Source organism: Phycomyces blakesleeanus, assembly GCF_001638985.1.
Source record: "Phycomyces blakesleeanus NRRL 1555(-) unplaced genomic scaffold PHYBLscaffold_16, whole genome shotgun sequence".
Taxonomy (NCBI): domain Eukaryota; kingdom Fungi; phylum Mucoromycota; class Mucoromycetes; order Mucorales; family Phycomycetaceae; genus Phycomyces; species Phycomyces blakesleeanus.
The window spans coordinates 102919-124082 of NW_017265149.1; the positions used below are offsets into that span (position 1 = coordinate 102919).

Here is a 21164-nt window from a genome sequence, read left to right on the forward strand (position 1 = left end):
ATTCTATAATATAGTGGCTGTTGGAAAATAACGGTAGTAGTGATAGTAAAACAAGAGTTTTTAATCGTGTACAAAGCTATTTTTGGGTAGGCTATTCTAAATATCCAAAAAAGACACACTAATCAATTAACCCACTAACTAATCTTTCAACATGTACGTATCATATATCAGTAAAATGATCTTCATACTGAAATTTTATGTTTAATTCTTTTAAGCTCTCCAATGATACCAAAGATAAAATACATACAAACTAACATATATAGATATTGTTCTTGATGTTGCTGTTGTTGTTGTTGTTTTTAGTAACTTTTTCTTTTCTTTTGTTGTATATAAAATGTCACTCCAACAGTTAACCAAACACCAAAATATTACCAAAAGTAAAGCTACAAAACACGTGGGACCAATGGGGATGAACATGGTTACATGGACACTTTCTTCTTTCTTCCACTATATGATATGCACTCAAGGCGATCACTCTTAAAACGGTACAGACGGCGTTTAAATAAAAATTCCTTTTTTGGATAGGGTTGTTCATGTCCAGCAAGTGAAAAAAAAAATTAATAGATTTATGTAAAATAATGCAGTGAGATGCAATGGGTAAAATAAAATAAATAGACAAATAGAAGAGGAAGAAGAATAAGAAAAATAATATATAAATTTAAGAAAAAGAAGGATAAATATCGACCAAGAAAGTAAAGAAGTAAAGAAACATAAAATGAAAGTAATTTTTAGAGTGTGTGAATGAATAGAGTGAGTAAAGGGAAGGGGTAGGGAAAGTTTTGTCCTTTCTTTTATGTATAACATATAATAAATAAATCAAAATTAAATTAATATTATTAATAATAATAATATTATTATTATTTTATGAAAAGAAAAGACCATTCTTTGCCAGTCTGGCAGCAAGATGACCAGGTACCTCTTTGGCCAATTCCTCTTCCCGTCGTTTGTCCATCTTCTTGGCCCCAACTGCACCGGCTCCCTTAAGATAGTCGACCACACGCTTGTGGTTTCCTGCTTTGGCGAGGTCAAGAGAGGTACCCAATTTCCGTGGCACATAGGCATTCACATTAGATCCGCAACGTTCCACAAGAAGAGTAACCACCTCTAGTCTTCCACTACGAGCTGCCCAGTGTAAAGCAATTTCGTCCTTTTGAGACGGTTGGTTGGGTGGGATGTGGCAAGATTTGATCAAGTATGTCACAATACCAGTGTGTCCTGAAGCAGCAGCATAATGCAATGCGGTATTACCTACAATAAGCAAAAAAAAAAAAAACAAAAAAAAACACGGAAAAGTTAAAAACTTTGTTGCATTTCTTGTTGTTGTTTTTTTTTAAAAAAAAAAGTACACATAGAAGCAAGGGAATCCGAAAAATAATAATAATAATATAATTATATTACCTTCATTGTCAGTCAAGAGAGCCAGATCGTTGTGGGTTACACTCGAGATGTATTCCACCACAGTAAGATGGCATTTTTCAGCCGCGACATGTAATGCAGTCTTGCCCTTTTGTCCATACCCGCGAGCAGTCATCAAATCACCGCCTGCCTGGACAAGAGCCTGCAGACCTGGGAGCCAGCCCACGGACGCAGCCAAATAGCACGGAGATATCTTGTCTTCTTCGGTGATTGCCAAAGACATGGCATTGGGGTTTGCACCATGCTGCAGCAATAGCTCAAGCGATGTAATAGCCTTGACTGCAATGGCAGCATGAATCAGTCCATAGCCATATTGGATTCCACGCGAAGAGAGCGTTTGGTTTGCTGTGTTGGGAGACCCACCACGTCGAAGAAAATTGCTGATTAAAAAAATAAAATAAAATTAAAACAACGCATTAGAAAAATTAAGCTCTGAAATTTCTCCATACTAATATATATATATATATATAGCCACACAAATATGTGTATGTATGGTATATAATGTATTTTACCTGATGATTTTCTCAACTGCAGAATCAGTAGATTTGCTTTTGGCAATTGTTTCCCAGAAGCTGTCTGATCCTCCAAAGGTCAATGGATCGACGCGGTGCTGTTTGGCGATTGGCTGGAAAGCATTGCGTGGTACAGAAGGGCTGGAGTGTACAGAAGACCCAGAAGACCCAGAAGAGTTCACAGATGGGACAGTCGATGCCTTTCGTTGGAGATTTGTGTTATCAGATGTGGCTGGGATAGAAGAAGATTGTGTGTCGGTGAGAGGTGCTGCTGGGTGGGGGTTACTGGAGTTTGACTGGCCGCTCAGAACACTCTGGGTAGCATTGGAGTGGCGCCGGGCGGTCTGAAATGAAGGGGTATCATTGAATGCTGAGGTGTATTGAACATGGGATGAAATGGAGGATGCAGAGGAGGTCGGGACAGGTCTCTTGATGGCCTCTGCCGGAGAGACATCATAGATTGTTGTGCCATCAATTGAGAATGAAGGAGGAGGACTGGTGGGTGTGAGAGGACAAGAAGGAGGAGACTGGAACGAAGATTTTTGCGGACCTTCGACTGATGAACCTGATTCAATGGACAGGCTTCTTGGCCTTGAAGACTGTTGTTGTTGTTGAGCCATTTCCGCTGCCTTTTCGAATCTTTTCTTAAAGAACTGCATCTCACGTACAGCCTTCTCGTAGCGTCTCTGGTGTTCGCTGGTTGCGATCTTTAGTTCTGCGTTTTCGAATTCGAGATGGTCGGTGCGTTGTTTGAGCATATTGACCAGACGTGCATGATCTATGGCCATATGTTTGATTTCTGACTTCATTGCCTGTCGAAGGGTTTCGTTGTTGATGTGTTGAATAAGGTCAAGAATGCTGTCCTGATGATTGAATCTCCAGTCATCCTGTTGGGCAGATTCAAGTTGCATTCGACCATAATTAGAGGTGATATCTTCCATGAGTGAGTGTTTATATCTGATTTTTATTGTTTTTAATTTTATACGAATATAAAAATAGAGAGAGAATAAGTAAGAGAGTGGGGAGTAAGGTAGTATTCTTCTTCTTTTCTTTTCTTTTTGGTTATTGGTTTGAATATATAATTTAATATATTATATATTAAAAATATAAAGTACTTTTGTACTTGTTTCTTTTAAGAATGAAAATAAAGAAGTAGAAAGAAATGAAATGAAATGAAAAAATATAAAATATAAATAGAGGATAAAGAAGAGCTTCGATACATGTTCCTGACTGGCTATTTAAGCTTCTGGTTTTCCCAAGTATCTGTTGAGTTTGGTTGAGTGTGACGTGATTTATGGTTTGTGTGAGAGAGAGAGAGTATAAAAAATAAAAATGGTTTATTGTTTCCCGATTTGGGATGGAGTTACAGAAGTACAGGTATAACATTCATTGTGCTTCCCGGATATTCTTTTGGATAGACAAGAAGGCATATGTGCACTTTGCTTGGCTTGACTTAGCTTAGCTTAACTTAGCTTATATTGGCTTACATGGCATTTATACTAGACAACAGACATACAGACATACAGGCAGTAATTGTTTGATTACCCCAAGTCTAAATTCTTTTAAAGAAAAAAAAAAGGATAATGAATTTTGTAATATAGCTTAATTTCTTGATAATTAAGCATTGGAAATATTGAAACACAATTTTATCTTGATAGCAATTCTTTTTACATAATTTATATATAAATATTTAATGAATTCTGATCTCTTGTGCGTATATTATTGTTATTGAAGGACGTAAATTTGGTGTACATTAAAATTCAAGGGAAATAAATAAATACTATAAAGGGGATTTGCTTGTGGAGATTTGGGGAATTTCCATGTGAGATAGTTTATGTTGATTATAGGCATTGGTTTATAGTGTGTGTATGTCAGCAATAATACAAAAGAGAAAGTATATTCCTAGTCTGCTATTGTTCTTCAGTGGGCGTCTGGTTCTTAATGTACTGTACAATCGATCTTACACATCTTTCAACTATATTTAAATATAAATATAAGAGTGATAATTTATATTATATTATATTTATTTTTAGTGTACGATGGGAAATACAAGAGGGAGGGTGAAGAGTGAGAGAGAAAGATTATATGATATATTCTCCCCGCTTGTTACACTATCAGAATTTTGCACCTCCACAGCATGTCTTAATTAAGATAATCATGAGCACAACAAGATCATATAGCCAGATTATAATTATACAGACTATATAATAGGTTTAATTCCATGTGATATTACCACAGTGTTGACAAGTTAGCTTTTGATTCTTCCCTCGTTTTGTTCTCACAATACCCATTTGAAGATTTGAAGATTTAAATCAAATCAAATCAAATTCAATTCAATTCAATTCAATCGAATTGAGCTGGTTTGGTTTGGTTTCTGTGCGTTAATAAGTTGTTTATAAATACATATCTATCTATCTATCTATCTATATTTTACAGCATAAAAATCAACAAAGAAAGACAAATAGATATCCTTTGAGTCATAGATATGTATGGCATATGAATCAACTGTACTTCTTTACCAAAATAAATAAATAAATAAATAAATACTTCTTCCTTTGTATTGGCGCTTGAATGCACTATTATTTCTATAAAATAAAAAGGCTATTGGTACATGAATACTTGTACCTATTAGTTATCTTTGAGCAAACAATAGCCACCCTTGGCTTTACACACGTAAAAGAAAAAAAAGCACCCACCAAGTGGGACATGTATGCGGGAAAGTGTGGAAAACAAATGGTACTACCAACCTAATAATACCAAGACTTTAATAGCCAAATAATCAAAATATTAAAGTAAAAATATAATATATAGATACTATCAGTCTAGTTCGGATGAGTACCTCCCTCCCCTTCCGCCTTTCTATCATCCAAAATAGAAAGTCGTCAAACTAACCGAAAACAAAAACAAAAACAAAAAAATAAATAATAGTATTAATAATATTATTGCTCCTAAATTATTATCAACACCTCTTTGACTACTCTTGATATACACTTGTTATCTTTGTACATCTTCTTTTCTATACATACAACATATTCAAGCCAAACAACGTCAAATAATAACCAAACCCAAAAGAAGAAAATAAAAGAGGTGTTCTTTGCAAAGAAATACACACACACACACACACACACACATATATATATATATATATATATTACATATATTTAATATATGAAAATAAAATAAAAGATAAAATGGTAACACACAACGACCTTGTCTTTACAATCCTTCCTTTCTTTTTATTTATTTATTTGCACTGTCACTGGCACTGGCATTGGCATTGGCATTTTTTTTTTCTTTATCATTTTTACAAAAAAAAATTATTCTATTTGAGATATGTCACTAAGAGAAATAAGCGATAGAAGAACACATCTTACAAATGGCATTCATGTTCTACGGGTGATTTTCCATTCAGGTCTCGAAAGGTACAAAGAGCGTGCAAGGTCTGTCGAACAAAAAAGATCCGTTGCGATGGTGGTAAGATGATTCATTCTCATTCTCAATTCATTCCACAATCACAAAGCAATCATGTCAATGATCATTCCAATAATAATAGTAATAATAATCATCCTTTTACTCTTTTCATTTAAATGAAACTAAATGAAATAAATTATTGGTTATTGTTTGTTAAATATTAGCATCACCTTGTAAAAGATGCGAGGAAAACAATATACAGTGTGATTATGACCACCCCAGAAAAAGGTCAAGCAATCCCACACAGCAAGATGACATGCTTCTTCTATCCGAATTAGATACCAGTAATCAATCAATCTACACAAATCCTATCAATAGTCCTCTGCAGTACCAAAGAACCCCAGTTGGATTCTCGAGTCTATTGTACGAATCAATACACATCTCATCCGACACCCGTTTACCACCTCTCTTTTGCGATTTCTTTCACCTGTCAGTCCAACCGTCGACAATATGGAAGTCACTGGTCCACATCTTTCAAAAAAAATCTCAAAAATCTCAAAAAACCCAAAATTCTGACAGAAGCCATCAAGAAGAATTGAGGGCAATCATTACAGAAAGCTTGGGATTGTTTTCAGTCCATAACATATTGTACAGCTCCTTTATCGACATGGCCCATCTCCAGAACGTAATGTCTTCAGTAGTCGCCAACCCGCTCGATAAATATAAGAGTGCGACCGAATGGCTGCTCATAGATATCATCGTGGCCCTCACTCTTCAGGCTGCCCACCGTACTTTACTTTCGGTTTGTTCCGATGTGGCACCTGACATCCATCACTGTTCCCAGTCATTTTATTCCCAGGCCAATCGTCAATTTTGGCGTTTGACCTATCCAACAATACCCGAACGTGAACCCAATATGGTCCTTTCCCAAAACCTTGTTCGGGCAGCCATTCTTATATCTCATTACCAATGTACATCGATTTCAGAAGACCAGGCTCTGGTAACTCTAAGGACCGGCGTAGGATTTGCCCAGATATGTAAACTGTCAAGCTACAGTGAGATGACCATGATGCCTATGATGCCTAAAGCCGCCATTTTGGACACCGAAGAACAGCAGCGGCTGTGTATCCTTTACAAGACTTTGATCGGATGGGACACATGGTTTAGATTCTATCTTTATCAGCCCAACCCAGGCTACCAAGACAATACTGTTGATCATTGTCTCAAGTTATTCGACTCGAATTTTTATTACACACAAGGAAATCAACAACGAGTTATCCACATCATTGAGATATACACATCTTTTATAAAAAGTCTTTTGAGGTCTAGAACAAGTCCAATTGGTGTACAAACCATCAAGGTACAATAACAACAACTCTAATGTAGACAGTTGCACACAAAGATAGAGACCCTGTTTATCTTTCAACTCCAATTTAAACAAGTTTATATCCTAATCGTTTTGTTTTGTTTTGTTTTGTTTGTTTTTGTTTTTGTTTGTTTGTTTGTTTTTTTCTTAAAAGGATCAATTTGACTGGTTAGAAAGAGCATCTTTGATTAACTTGAGTAACACCCGCAGTCCTCAAAACAAGTATCAGTATCCCACGGAACTTACTAGCTGCTCAGCCTCTGTCATATCTCTCTATCATCAAATACTCATCCTTCAAGTAACATCATCTTTTTGGTCCTTACCATATAGCCAATCATCATTAGATAATAATCAGATACTAGTCAAGATATGCACGTCTGATGCTGCCATTGCTGTTGATGTTGATACTGATGTTGATACTGACGCTGATGCTGACGCTAATACTGAGGACGAAGCTGAAATTGAGACCGAGGCTGCCGTATCCGACAATGAATTGTCTTTTTACGAATGTGGAGCAAGCATGTGCATTGAAGCATCAATAAAAGTAATCCAAATTGCAAATGAATCAATTTCCCGAAACACCACCGCCGCCGCAATCATGTCCGATGTTCATCATCCCACCCTACTTCATGCACTCTGTTGGGCTGTATCTGGCATGATATCATCGATCCAAAACGGAAGCCATCATTCACCAAGACTTTCACCAATCCTAAACACAAGCACTTTGACAAGAACAAGAAAAGACGACCAGAGTTGTACAAAGTTTTCGACATCATTGTCCAAATTAAAAGCCTTGCTAGAACACCTCGAGTCTGTCGCTCCAAGCCAAAACCAATGGAAGAACCTTGTGGAATTGTTGAATACCGCAGCTGCGGATATACCTAATACTCCTCCTACTAACCTCACAGGATCTCTCACACCAGATAGCCAAGATTTTAAAGATAACACGCTACCGAGTATTAGTATTAGTATCAGTAGTAGAAATAGTAGTAGTAGTAGTAGTAGTAGTGGCAGTGGCAGTGGAAGTACGGCGTGTTCCTTTCCTATTACCGAGCCTACAGATAAAACAAAGACCAAAAATTCCCGAGTCAAAAAGAAGAGACCATTCACTTATCTGACGAATAATAATACAATTGGATCGGACCAGAATATACAAAAAGAAATCAGACAACGAGTACGAGTGAGATCGAAATCTGGACCGATCAAGATTGACTACGCCCAGAGTCCATTTTTACCACCGTCAGCCAAAGAATCACTAGTGACTGAAAGAGATTCACAGCACAGTCATATTATGGGAAATGAAGACCAGTGGGTGCCTGCGCCATTCACAACATCTTTGCAGACCTATCCAGCCCTGAAATCCCCAAAAGCAAACACCCGACCACGTGTGAAAAGGACACGCTCGTGTTCGGATAGTTACAGCAGTCTGGATATGGACGGCCTAAATAAACTCTCGTTGGCATTGGATATGTGCTCTACGGTTGGAACCCGCTGTAAGCTCAGTACGCTACCTGGAGAAAGAATTGCAACAAACACAAAAACCTTTCAGAAACATGTGTGGAGTGGTCTAGAGCCCAATATTCCGACCTGTCCTCCGCCAATTCTCAATTACCTTAACTACCAAAATAGTGGTTATCACAAAGAACAGCCGTCTGAAATGATCAATGTAAACAAGGGTCTGGACAAAGATTTTTTTAATGAATCGACAGGCATGATAGAAACACTTCACCAACCAAATGTTCCGGCCTCGCTTTCGATTTCCACTACACCCAACCAATCTGTCCACAATGGTTCCGTGTTTGGCTACTTGTCAGACATGAGTCCAATTTTATCAACAGGCAATCTTCCCTGTGAAAGACAGCCGACGACATTATTCGAAGAGACACAACCATCAAAAGAAGAAAAGACCTTTTTGTGGGCTTATAATAATAGCAATAATAGTGATAATATACGTTCAGTTCAACAGAATTCATACCAGGGTACCGAAGATAGATCGGTAAAGGTAGACGAATTGAGAAGAGATGGATCTTGTGACCTCTTTTACACTTCTGTCACTCCTCAAATCACACCCTGTTCCTTATTCTCGTCACCATTGCCATGGACGAATCCTCCGGCCTACAGTTTCCAAAGAGCGGGATTTGGACAAAGTCGTAGTAATCCAATGAAATCTACTGCTGTTGGTCTGTTTGAGCACTCTACCGAGTATGTGTCCAGTTCTTCAACATCACCACAGGAAACTACCTGGGAAACCACATCTAAGGAATTTCTTTTGTACCCCTGGGATTCAAGACACTAAAGCGGGATCTCTAATCTTGGTTGTTTCGGGCATACTATTCTTTTATTTTATATATATTTTTATGTGTATATTGTTTCTTTGATCTTCACTCATTGTCTACAATTTCCTTTATCTGCTTAAACCAAATAAAAAAAAGCTTTATAAAGAAAGTAATATTGTCGCAATTGATTTACAAGAGCATGTTCCCATATAAGATTAAGAAGCTTAGGAAGAAGAAAAAGAAGAAAAAGAAGACGCCAAAGAAGCAATTAAACTTATAACTTTAAAGATCACACAAAAAATTAAAGTGAGAACAATAAACAGCAATACCCTTGCACAAAATACAAAGTAAGACCCAAAGCTTTGTAAGGAGAATGCTTTTTGTCTGATACAATTAAAGTGCGTGTGTGTGTGTGTGTGTATTTGCTTTCTAGAATCTAGCGCGAGATAACTATCCAGATTTACACGAATCTTATATTTTCTTGTGTGCATGTAAATCTTATATATAGAAAAAATGTTGCAATTGATTGATGTGTATGGGAAATGAATGTTGAAATCTTTTTTTTTTCTTTTTGACCTTTTGTCCCCCAAACTCATCCCCAACAAACCCTTTTATGAATCTTTTTTTTTTGTACTTTCATGCCGCCTGTTAACTTTTATAACAAGTATAATTGTACAAAAAGGACAAGACACAATGCACAACAGCAATAGAAAGCTTCGTATTTCTGGTTGTTCCAACTTAATTACAAACTAAATAAAATAAAAAATTACAGACTCAAACTAAAAGTACAGGGTCCTGCGATAAGTGCAAGGTTTAAGCGCAGACATGAATTGAAGGCAGGCAGTATTGCATTCATTTCTTTATCTATTTATCTATTTCTTTATTCACACACCCAATACCATTTGGTATCCTAATCATTATAAAATATTCTTTTGTGCAACTTATTTAGCAAAAAAAAAAACACAGAAATATAGATGACTTATGTAATGCTATATATAATGTATATCCATGCCAACCATTATTACTGCTTTCAGAGTTAACAACCCAAAATGTATATCTACTATATATCTTTCATTTACATCTCGGCTGATAGTTTTCCTACCTTTTCAAAACATCTTGTGATCATTATTTCTTTATTTCTCTTTAGCGCTGTAGGTAGTCGAGACTTTGATAGTATGAATATTAAAGTAATATTGATATAAATGTAAATAAATATAAAAGAACATAAGATTCAGCAAAGACACTATAGCAAAAAGAAAGTTATATTCTTAAGAAATGGAACCTATTCTACGAAAATCACAGAACAATTTTTGAATAAAAACAATTCTAAGCATCCGTTTTAACTAAATTCTCTCAGTTTTTATATATAAAAGGCTCAACAATCATCACTCAGCTTAGTGATATTTTTTAAGGCTTTCTAGTTGGCTCTTTGCTAATTATTACTATTTTTTTTTTGATGTAGTGATAGTGATAAGAAAAAATACAGCTACAATATAATCACTGTATCAAGCGCCAAGTGTATATTTGAAACAAAAGCATCTTTTTTTAAAGGATATTGGGTCTATTATCTTGAAACATTATAATTTTTCCATACTTTTATGCTTTAAATCTTTGCGAGAAAAAATGAATGCGGCTATTATCTTGATAACACTGTGCTAAATCATTTCATAGCCTGCAATAACACAATGGAATTGATTTTTTTTGGGCACATGTCTTGTATTGCCGGAGTTTTAATAGCATCTTCTGGTGGTGCAAATATCGATATTGGCATTTTTAAAGCTATTGATATCTCTATGAATATTGATCTGTTTTCAGTCAAACAAGCACAGACCGGCATCAATTTACATTTGACACAACTTTACTTAATAGAAAAAAAATAAAAATTTCCAATTTTTTTTCAGATGTTGCTCTGAGGAAAAGTGGGTATCGAATATGGACTTTTTGGTGTAAATAGCCAAATTTTTATTAGTGAATGGTTTTTTAGAATGAAAAAATTAGATAATTTGATCAATATTTGACCAATAAAAATAAAATAACGTTTAAATGGTGGATCTAACTGTAGTCTAACTTGTCTCTTACACGTTTAAATAGTGTTTGCTTTATTGATTTGGAATTACCAGTAATTTTCTTTATTAATTGTGCTTTTGGAGTGAAATGTTTTGACAAATTACCCAATTTTTGAGCAATAACTGTCAAACAAAGCTTGAGTTATGGATCTTAATGTGTTCTACCAGGTTACTTATGTGTACAAGAGCACCTTGATTAGCCGATATTGATATATAGCTGATTTCTGTACTTGATTTATCCATTTTTGATCAAGATGGTATTTTTTTTATTATTATAGTGCATAATTATGCACGGTCCATGTCACACCATTAAAAACTCAGTCCCAGTTTTTTTTTGCATAAAAGATACTACACAATGGTAGATACATGTCATACATATCTTGCCTATTTCTTTTTTTTTCTCTTCTTCTTCCTGAGGTCTGACAAAGACTTTTTGTAGGATTGAAAAGAGGTAGATATGACGGAAATGTTATGATAATTTGTGCCTTTTGGGTCTAGAACAAGTACTTTAAAGATAAACTAAAAGTTTGTGGCTTTGAGTGTCGAGACTTAGCTATATACATACACAAGGTAATTCGTCATTGACATCGAAGAAGGTGTTGGACGTATAAGTATATGAATATTATCTGTGGCCGAGAGTTGAAAACCAGTTCTCAGAATGGTGATATATGATATATTAAGCTTAGAGAAATATAGTCTATAGGTTTCTAGTGCTGAAGTTTTACTATTTGTTCTATGGGGGTACTCAGCCAGGTTGATCGCTCAAATTCTTGTGTGAATCTTAGCCAATGATGTCAATTTGTAGTTGAGGACACCAAAAGGCAAAAGATCAAATTTCGATCAAATTTCGATCAAATTTTGACCAAAATTTTAATGACATTCATATGCCAAGATTATACGTCATTTAATAAAAGATTATGCAAAAAAATTGCTATATAATCTAGGAAACATACAATTGACATCTTTCTTCACACCTGCACCTTTATTTTGCTTCACACCTTATTACGAAAAAAAAACATGTCTAACTCTAACAGCGAAATATCTTTATCCACTGAAGATAACCATGCTATCAAAAACGAATATAAGACATGGTACAAACATGATGGTGGTAAAGATGGTCTGACTTCTATGGAGAGACTTCAGCAATTCATGTTGATGAACGGTGGAGAAAACCTCAATATGTATCTTGGCGGTGACAAGGAAGGACGAACGTTCAAGCCGTCAAAGGTTACAATACTGAATAAATGCAACCAGTATTTTCAGGAGCAAGGGGTTTATCGAACTACAGCCCAAAGAAAGTTGAGGCTCAACAATCTTTTGACAAAACAATATGGAGAAGCCTATCGTGTTTGGAATAATAGTATTAAAAATAATTCTAACGACGAAGGCTCTACCAGTGAAAAAGAAGGCTTAGAGTGTAAGTTGATACTATCTATATAATACCAATTCTAGATCTCTTTGTTTTAATGTAATTTGTATAACAATAGCTGAATTGAATCAAATCTGCCCTGCTTTCTTTCAGATGGAAAAGGTTATGGGCAATAGAAAGACTGGTTCTCCAGCGATTTGTGATACCACAAAGCCAATGGAATGGATACATGACGAGGACGGCGAGCAAAGCAATGGCGATGATGACAACACGGACGAAGAATCAGCTGAAAACAGTCATAGCAGCAACAATGAGGAATATGACAGCCAAAATGATAACATGTCTGTACTCTGCTCCCCTCCTCCTAAGTCAAGCTCTTCTAGAAAACGCAGAAGAGTAGACGTCGAATATAAAGAGCTGGCAGAAGAGGTGACGAGACAACTTAATGAGTCTTCTGTGTCCCTAGAGGCAAAAATAGAACGGCTTTATAGGGAAAAGCTAGAAGTTCTTAAGGACGATCTTCACATTAAGCGAGAACGCGAATTTATACACAGAAAATTCGAAAACATGATGAAAGCAGTTGCAGAATTGGCCAAAGTGCAAAACTGGTCAGATGAAAAAGTGCAAGAGCAAACTGACGACGTTTACAATAAAACGTATGGTAGTTAAAGACTATCAATTTAATAATGACAGCAACTATCATAGAATACCTGTTATACATCATTTCTACTTTTGAGATAATTTATTTCTTTATTTTTTACTTTTTTTTAAGAAGGTTCCCATCTCCGTTTTTTATGAGTATCTCTTCTTTGATACGGATACGTTTGAGCTTAGCATTCTCATCTGACAATGACATTGCTGGATAGTCATCTACAGTGCCAGTCACACCTTCTCTGCTGATCCTTTCGATCTCTTCTTTTTCTCTTTTCTCCCATGAAATCTTCATCGTCATTGTCATCATGTCATCTGTCTGGTCGATCAAAAAGTTATAGAGAATGACACAAACTCTGATCCAAGAATTGACCATGTTCATGTCTTTTCGACTTCTTATCTTAATTGGGAGTCGCTTCAAAGAGCAGAATCTTGCTTTGAGGATCCCAAATGCATGCTCAATTTTTATCCTCATCATTGCTATGTATGAATTGAACGCTTTGTCCGCATCACACAATTCCTTGTTTTTTGGCTTCTTTATGACAGGGATAACGTACGTCTTGGGAATGTAACTAGCATCGGCTAAAACATACTGGTCACCAGAGAAGAAGTTATTGGGGTCGCTACCCATGGTCGATTCTTCAAACACCCTGGCATCGTTCATGCTTCCGAAGTATCCGCAAGAGAGATAACGAATCTTCTTTTGATGGTCGCATACCCCAAGAGTGCTTACACAGTATGTGCGCTTACGACCAAAGAATTCTGGCTTTTTCCACGACGGTGTATGCTGCAAGTTAAACAGACACCCATCCAATAACCCAACAAGATCAGGAAATCCGAATGGTTTCTCATTGCTTGGGATTATCGTTGCTGTCTTCTCGAGTTCTGACGGCCAAAAAACGTACATGTTTTCCATTGATAGCATTACCTTGAAGAAACGAACTGTGAAGTTTAAGACACTGCCCTCTAATAAGTTTAAAATAATTAGTTCAATGGATTAATTATATGTTTATATAGATTAACGGAAGTCAGTTTACTAAAAGACGCTTACCTCCAACACCAGATCTTCGTGCAAGCCTGCTATAGGATACAGCATTCCCGTCTGAGCCTAGTCTCTCCAAGACCAAAGCTAATTGAAGCTTTACATCAGTCTGCTTATGTCCTTTCGGTGACTTATATAAAGAATGGTCTTTGATTATCTCGTACAGCTTATTAAACGAGCTTTTGGACATTCTGATTTCTTCTTTGAACCCATCTGCATCTAGGTCTTCGAGGAAAGCAAGTTTTTCTTCCTTTGATTTAAGCTTTGGCAATGTATTGCCACCCTTGTGTAAGTATCTGTTGGCTTGAAGGTTCTGCTCAAGATCCTCCACAACAGCTATCTTCTCCAACTCTGCATCAACTTCCTCTTCAAGGACTTCTGAAATATTTTTCAACAGCTCATCTGCGCTTGTTGATAAAGATTGTACCAGACTTTTTTTTTCCTTCGCTACAAATTTTCTGATTTTACGCGATTTCTTTAAGGCAGCAACTGTTTGTTGCTTTGCACTGTATTTTGGCATGTTATACGGAGTGAAAGAAGTGTTACATGACTTTGTTGACAGTAAATTCTATGATTTATTAAGGAGAAAGATAAAAACAGTATCGTATTGCATATAAAAAAGTAAGGATTCAGCCAATCAGAGAGCCGTACGTTTTTCGATCAAAATTTGATCGAAATTTGATCGAAATTTGATCTTTCAAAAAGACGATCAAATTTTGATCGTCGCTATTACAATTTTAGTCCAATAATATCGCGTTCTGAATTTAAAATTTGAGCGATCAACCTGGCTGAGTACCCCCTATGTTTATGTCTACTTTGAGCCCCAATAAGAGGTGTGAAAAAAAAAGAAAATCCAAGGAATCCTTTAAAAGGGCCTTTTTTTCTTTTCTTTTCGATACCCAGTCTACTCTGAAGTGATACTGAGTGAATAATAGACACTCTTTAGAATCTCTATATATAGACAGCAGTATTATTTTTGGTGGATCCCATAATAGGGACTTTGGACACATCATATAAAATATTTTTGAAACATTTAACCATATATGTAACTTTATACGGTCTCATGTTTCACATCCAAGGCTTCCATATACAATGAAAATGTGTGATATTGTATTTATTGGCCATGTTAATTTCCTAAACTCACGAACTTAAAATCATGTAATTAGTGCGAACCAAAGTTTGTTACTTTTTACCCTCAAACTGTAATAGCTGTTTAATTTTTTAGACATTAAAGCTAATAGATACTAATTAATATTTGTATACGTAGAATGCTTGCGCAAATAAAGGGGAAAAAACCTAATGCTGGGGTTATATGGACTTCTTTATATGCTTACTTGAAAACATAATTTGTTCTTTATTTCAAGTTTTATGTCATCGTTAGTTTAACAACATAAAAGATCGAAAGATGATTGGTCAACACATTTTATATCATGTTTTTATATCATATAAAATAACGCGATTTTGAAACACACTATTCTTTTTTAAGAGCACAATCTCCGTCTAAATAAATTTTATATGATGTGTCCAAGGTCCCTATTTTGTTAACCAATGAAACAAAGTAAAACTACATCTTTGACCTGAACTTCAAAAAGCACACTGAGTGGAAAAAAATCACTCTTTCTGCACATGTGTCTACCGACCTGGCCACATTGTTAATTAGGGCGGTTTTTCCAGTGCTGAAGATCTTATTCATGGTCAATGCAGTAAAAAAAAAAAAAAAAAAACTCGCACAGGATTTCCACCAAAGGATTGCGGTTGCGCCGTGAATATAGCACCGAGTTGCGTTTGGCACCATTTACTATAGGCTTTCTAAATCGGCCCATTATCACCATATACAACCTTTTGCTGATGGAATGGCATGTCGACGAGCTTGTTCATCCCATAACTGCCGAGCCGAAGTACCAACAAATGTGGTATTCGTGCTATCCGTGCTATCCGTGCTATCCGTGCTATCCGTGCTATCCGTGCTATCCGTGCCATGTTCCCATATGAAACAGAAATGTATGACAAGGTTTGAATTATGGTCATGTTCCTGAAATCATCTCCTGAACTGAAACCATCTGTTGAGGCGCATGGGTGTGCTTTACCATTTTAAAATTCCGCCTTTGTCTAGTAAATCCCCCCACAACTGGCGATTTCTTTATCATTGTTTATCAGCAACAGTTTTTTGCCATGACCATAGAACAAAAAAGCCATGACGATGACGGTGGTAAGTAAGGATATTTGTTATACTCCTTTATTTTTGTTTTTTCTTCCTTTCTTTTGTTTAACTGGTTGTGTTTTGTAGTGTCTGACGAGATTCTCACATTTCGATTGCCCAACAATCGAGTTCCAGGGAAAGACCAATTCAGCAAGCAAATGTTAAAAACTCAAGGCGTGATTGACCTTGTGGTTGGCGAATTATTGGACGTTCCAGACGGAACATACATGTCAGCAGAAACAGAATGGCAGAACGCATCGCGAAGCGATATACTTTATAAGCCTCGGTTGGCAATCCAAAACTCGCTTCCTCCAATCCTCATCGAAATTCAACTCACCGTCAATGAACCCTTTATGCAACGCCTTGTCAGCTATTCACAAAGCGCTTTGAGCATCTACAAAACATATCCTATCGTTTTAATTGTTTGCACCGATCGCGTCTCTCCTATCCAACTTATGGCAAAGTTCAAACCTATTTCTGGAAAACCTTGGATGTCTTCGCTCCTGGCCACTGATTTCTGGGCACAAAGCTGCTTCATTGTGTCGAAACTAACTTTATCGGGTATTGCGCCTTCTGATCAACTCACACCCCTGCAGGCTTTGTCCTCGTTCCTGACCGAAGCCTCTCCAACGTTATATGGTCATCCCTTTGCTGAAAATCGAACTATTCGACAGTTATATCACATTGCCATGGCCATCTCGGAAAATCAAGTTGAATGCGATAAGGATGTCTCAAATGTGGTGGACATCATTTGTTACAACAACGAGAAAATACTAATGAAGGCTGATGCTGCGTTATTTGGTGTATCTGGGTCATCCAAGGCAAAAAATCTGATCGAGCGTGCATTGGTTTTCAATGCGGCTGCCAAAAGAAAGTATTACCAAACTGTGGACTCGGATTCAGACTCGTCGCTGGAACCGCTGCCAAAGTTGAAGGGAAAGACAAGGGAAACAATTCAAGATAAAAAACAAGATGACCTTGAATTCGTGATCAAATACCGGAAAAATCTGATTGGAAAGATGAACTGGAAGACATGCCTGTCAGTTGGCCATGAAAAAAACTTATGCGAAGATTACTCCACTGGTGAATCGCTGCGACAATTCTTTTACAACGCCACTAAAAAATGATTTCCTTTATTCTTTATTCCCTGATTCCCCATATTCCCACTTTCCTTGATTTCTCTCATCGGTGTAGCGTATTCGACTAACTGGAAAACAAAGTCAAAAAAAAATAAAAATAACTAGCTGGGCCCGTGATCTTAAAAGATCACACAAACGATTTGATTATACGGTGTTGCGTGGTGTTTTTCTGTAGTTCTCTGTGAATACCGTATTTTGGCAGTGCGACGTCTGGTTTGGTTGTATTGTGACATTCCCCTCTCTCATACTGTATCCATGGCATATTGCGTTGGCTTGGCCTTTGGCCTCACTCATGGCAGCAATATGGGCCCATCATACAGTAGGTCTTGCTGCTGTTTTTGGGCCGGGGGTTGCGCAGGTTGGCATAGCGGCTGGCGTTGCAGCTGTCGTATATAAGGTTAAGAGATAAAACAATAAGAATAAGTAATAAGAAAATATACATATATCAGATAATAAGATGGATAAGTAAGACAATAGACTAAGAAGCAACACACAGTAAATAATAGTACCTATTAAAAATAGGTCAGAGTATATTTTATAGAATTAATACTTGAATAAACCTAGCTACTTTATTTCAAGCATATCAGAACAGCTTGATCTAGAAAATATCATGAATGATTATATTATAATATTATTGGATGAAAGAGATCCAATGATAGAGTTGGGGCATGGATAATTTTAGGATGCTTCTTCTCAACAACCGTTCCCTCTATAACCTATATTATATGAGCTCACGGTAATAAGGATAGATATCAATAGTAATAGATGTTAGCTCTTAATGAATAAATCTTTATAGAAAATTGGAAAATAAAAACAACATCTAAGATTTAATTATAAGTTCAAGACCAAAATATTATTAAATCATTCGAAAATAACAGTGGATTAGACACTCCACTGAAACCATATCTAGTTAACCACAGTATATATATATATATATATATAATAAAACAACCCCAACCTCTATTGCTCAGCAACTTTCTCTTATTCTTATAAATACTTGGAAACATCTTATCATTCGAGGTCTTTTTTTTTGGGTTTTTTTTCTGATCTTATTTTTTCTTTTGATCTAATAAAAACCACTACATTAATCTCATCAATTCTTTCGTTCTCAAATAAATCGTGCTTTCTCTCCAAATATCACAGCAGCGCCCCTGATTAATGGGAAAGTTGGCATAGATTCGTTCACATTTCTACCTTGTCATACATTTCTGTTTCATATGGGAACATGGCACGGATAGCACGGATAGCACGGATAGCACGGATACTACGGATACTACGGATACTACGGATACTACGGATACTACGGATACTACGGATACTACGGATACTACAGATAGCACGGATACTACGGATACTACGAATAGCACGGATACTACGGATACTACGGATACTACGGATACTACGAATAGCACGGATACTACGGATACTACGAATAGCACGGATACTACGGATACTACAGATACTACGGATACTACGGATACTACGGATACTACGGATACTACGGATACTACGGATACTACGGATACTACGGATACTACGGATAGCACGGATACTACGGATACTACGAATAGCACGGATACTACGGATACTACGAATAGCACGGATACTACGGATACTACAGATACTACGGATACTACGGATACTACGGATACTACGGATACTACGGATACTACGGATACTACGGATACTACGGATAGCACGGATACTACGGATACTACGAATAGCACGGATACTACGGATACTACGAATAGCACGGATACTACGGATACTACAGATACTACGGATACTACGGATACTACGGATAGTACGGATACTACGGATAGCACGAATACCACATTTGTTGGTACTTCGGCTCGGCAGTTATGGGATGAACAAGCTCGTCGACATGCCATTCCATCAGCAAAAGGTTGTATATGGTGATAATGGGCCGATTTAGAAAGCCTATAGTAAATGGTGCCAAACGCAACTCGGTGCTATATTCACGGCGCAACCGCAATCCTTTGGTGGAAATCCTGTGCGAGTTTTTTTTTTTTTTTTTTTTTACTGCATTGACCATGAATAAGATCTTCAGAGTGCTTGCCTGTTACGACACTTGTCCAAGCATTTGTGAGAATGCCCAACAAACCCTTTAAAGTCGCTCAGCGTCAGACTATTAGATGCCTCACTGATTCTTGTCATAAGTGTCTCAGTTTCCAGTAGCTTGTTTCGTTTGACTTTACTCTTAACCACTGACCAAAACTGTTCAATTGGATTAAGTTCAAGAGAATAGGACGGCAAATAAATACAGCGGTAACCGCGAGATTCTACATATTTAGCTATATCAACCGATATATGGATTGGAGCATTATCCATCACGAGGTAATGGCCTTTCATATGTGGATACTGGTCCATTTCATCCATCGTGGCTTTTAGAAAACTAACATAGTGTCCCGTAACTGTCCCTTTGCTCACACGCACAACGTTTTCTCCTTGCTTTCTCTTTTTATTGGATGGAGGCCGAGGAAGCCTGAGGCTACATTTAATCAGACCTTGGGCAGAAATTGCACCTAAAATGGTTGTTGTTTTTGCTCGTGTTTTGGGAACTGTGACCACTGCAGGGGAGCCTTTCTTTGACCATGCCATACTACGTTTCAAATTAATATGAAATGCAGATTCATCAAGGATGACACAGTTGGTCGTAAAATCCATGTCTGTTTTTTCCCATTTATGAATCCAATCCAGGCGTTCTTGAATCTTTTCCTCGCTGTTCCGATCTATAGGTTGAAAACGAGCTTTTTTGAGAGACAAGATGCAGTGCTTTTTTACAAAATCAAACAAGGTACTTTTGGATACTTTTAATTCTGTGAATACTTGTCGTAAGTGCTTCATCAGGTCGTCCAAGACGACTGAAGGGTTCGCATCAATACACTCAAGAATAACTTTTTTGCGCTCCTCATTGAGAATGCGTGAACGACCAGTCTTTCTCCCTTTCTCAAAGATATTATCAGGATCCCTCTCGTACTGTTCAGCCCATTTTTGCGCTGTACGAACGTGAATCCAAAGCTGTTTTACAGCAGCAGCCGCGCTCAGACATTTCTCAAACAACAGCTCAAAGAACCTCACTTTATCCTGATCAGAATAGCGTGTATAATTTCGCTTCATAGATGTTTCCCCCATAACAAGATCACTGCCAGGCTTTACCTCCTTTTCCACTTGCATTGCCTCTACCGTTTTCTCGTTCTCCAGAGGTAGTTGAGCTAAGTATTGTGTATGAGAACTCAATGTTTTAAGACGAAACTGCTCCTCATCAACAATATAATCCATCGGTTCAGCCCTGCCATACTCGTCGACGACAGAACCTTTCCCATTTTCATACAAGAATTGAATGTTCATTATGATGCGGTTTTGGTGTAATTGCGGAAGAGAAATAAAAGGAAGAGGAGCACTTGGTGTGCACTTTTATATCCAATGATGCCAAGGCTAAATATTCTTGGCAACAGGACATCCTATTTGTCAGCGAATACGAATTTACATTTCGTACAACATGAATTTTGTTCTTGCCATCTGATGAAATCATTTTCCACCAGGGCGAATTTATTTGTTGTGCAACATGAATTCTGTTCTCGTCATTGGCTGTATTTACTTTCTGACAAGAGCGAATTTACTTTCTGGAAAGAGTGTATAACAATGATGTAAATCAATTGGTATCATACTATATCCAGATTGCAGCTGTACCC

At 37.0% G+C, this 21164-nt stretch overlaps 5 protein-coding genes across 5 annotated transcripts; 3 read left to right on the forward strand and 2 right to left on the reverse strand.

Moving 5' to 3' along the window:
* Positions 1 to 511: 511 nt before the first annotated feature.
* PHYBLDRAFT_182129 (hypothetical protein) lies at positions 512 to 3103 on the reverse strand. The gene is made up of 3 exons (XM_018438570.1): positions 1929 to 3103; positions 1399 to 1796; positions 512 to 1248 (listed from the first exon to the last, which is right to left on the reverse strand). The coding sequence occupies exons 1-3, from the start codon at positions 2867 to 2869 to the stop codon at positions 863 to 865; spliced, it is 1725 nt and encodes a 574-aa protein (XP_018289162.1). The 5' UTR covers positions 2870 to 3103; the 3' UTR covers positions 512 to 862.
* A 2158-nt stretch (positions 3104 to 5261) lies between these two features.
* Positions 5262 to 9001, forward strand: PHYBLDRAFT_170510 (hypothetical protein; the record flags this gene model as incomplete). The annotated part of the gene is made up of 4 exons (XM_018436364.1): positions 5262 to 5402; positions 5564 to 5627; positions 5678 to 6699; positions 6860 to 9001. 4 exons carry the CDS (start codon positions 5262 to 5264, stop codon positions 8999 to 9001), a joined length of 3369 nt encoding a protein of 1122 aa, XP_018289163.1.
* A 3063-nt stretch (positions 9002 to 12064) lies between these two features.
* Positions 12065 to 13085, forward strand: PHYBLDRAFT_147631 (hypothetical protein; the record flags this gene model as incomplete). The annotated part of the gene is made up of 2 exons (XM_018431920.1): positions 12065 to 12464; positions 12535 to 13085. 2 exons carry the CDS (start codon positions 12065 to 12067, stop codon positions 13083 to 13085), a joined length of 951 nt encoding a protein of 316 aa, XP_018289164.1.
* Positions 13086 to 14910: 1825 nt separating this feature from the next.
* On the forward strand, positions 14911 to 17436 carry PHYBLDRAFT_147633 (hypothetical protein; the record flags this gene model as incomplete). The annotated part of the gene is made up of 4 exons (XM_018431921.1): positions 14911 to 14942; positions 16009 to 16120; positions 16267 to 16318; positions 16397 to 17436. The coding sequence occupies 4 exons, from the start codon at positions 14911 to 14913 to the stop codon at positions 17434 to 17436; spliced, it is 1236 nt and encodes a 411-aa protein (XP_018289165.1).
* Positions 17437 to 18330: 894 nt separating this feature from the next.
* PHYBLDRAFT_170514 (Homeodomain-like DNA binding domain-containing transcription factor) lies at positions 18331 to 20820 on the reverse strand (the record flags this gene model as incomplete). The annotated part of the gene is made up of 4 exons (XM_018436365.1): positions 18331 to 18354; positions 18643 to 19261; positions 19296 to 19446; positions 19866 to 20820. 4 exons carry the CDS (start codon positions 20818 to 20820, stop codon positions 18331 to 18333), a joined length of 1749 nt encoding a protein of 582 aa, XP_018289166.1.
* Positions 20821 to 21164: the final 344 nt, after the last annotated feature.

Coding starts and splice junctions, on each gene's coding strand:
- PHYBLDRAFT_182129 (XM_018438570.1), bottom strand. CDS start 2,869: ATGGAAGATATCACCTCTAATTATGGTCGAATGCAACTTGAATCTGCC. Junction 1,797..1,928: donor GCAGTTGAGAAAATCATCAG/GTAAAATACATT, acceptor TTTTTTAATCAG/CAATTTTCTTCGACGTGGTG. Junction 1,249..1,398: donor TCTCTTGACTGACAATGAAG/GTAATATAATTA, acceptor TGCTTATTGTAG/GTAATACCGCATTGCATTAT.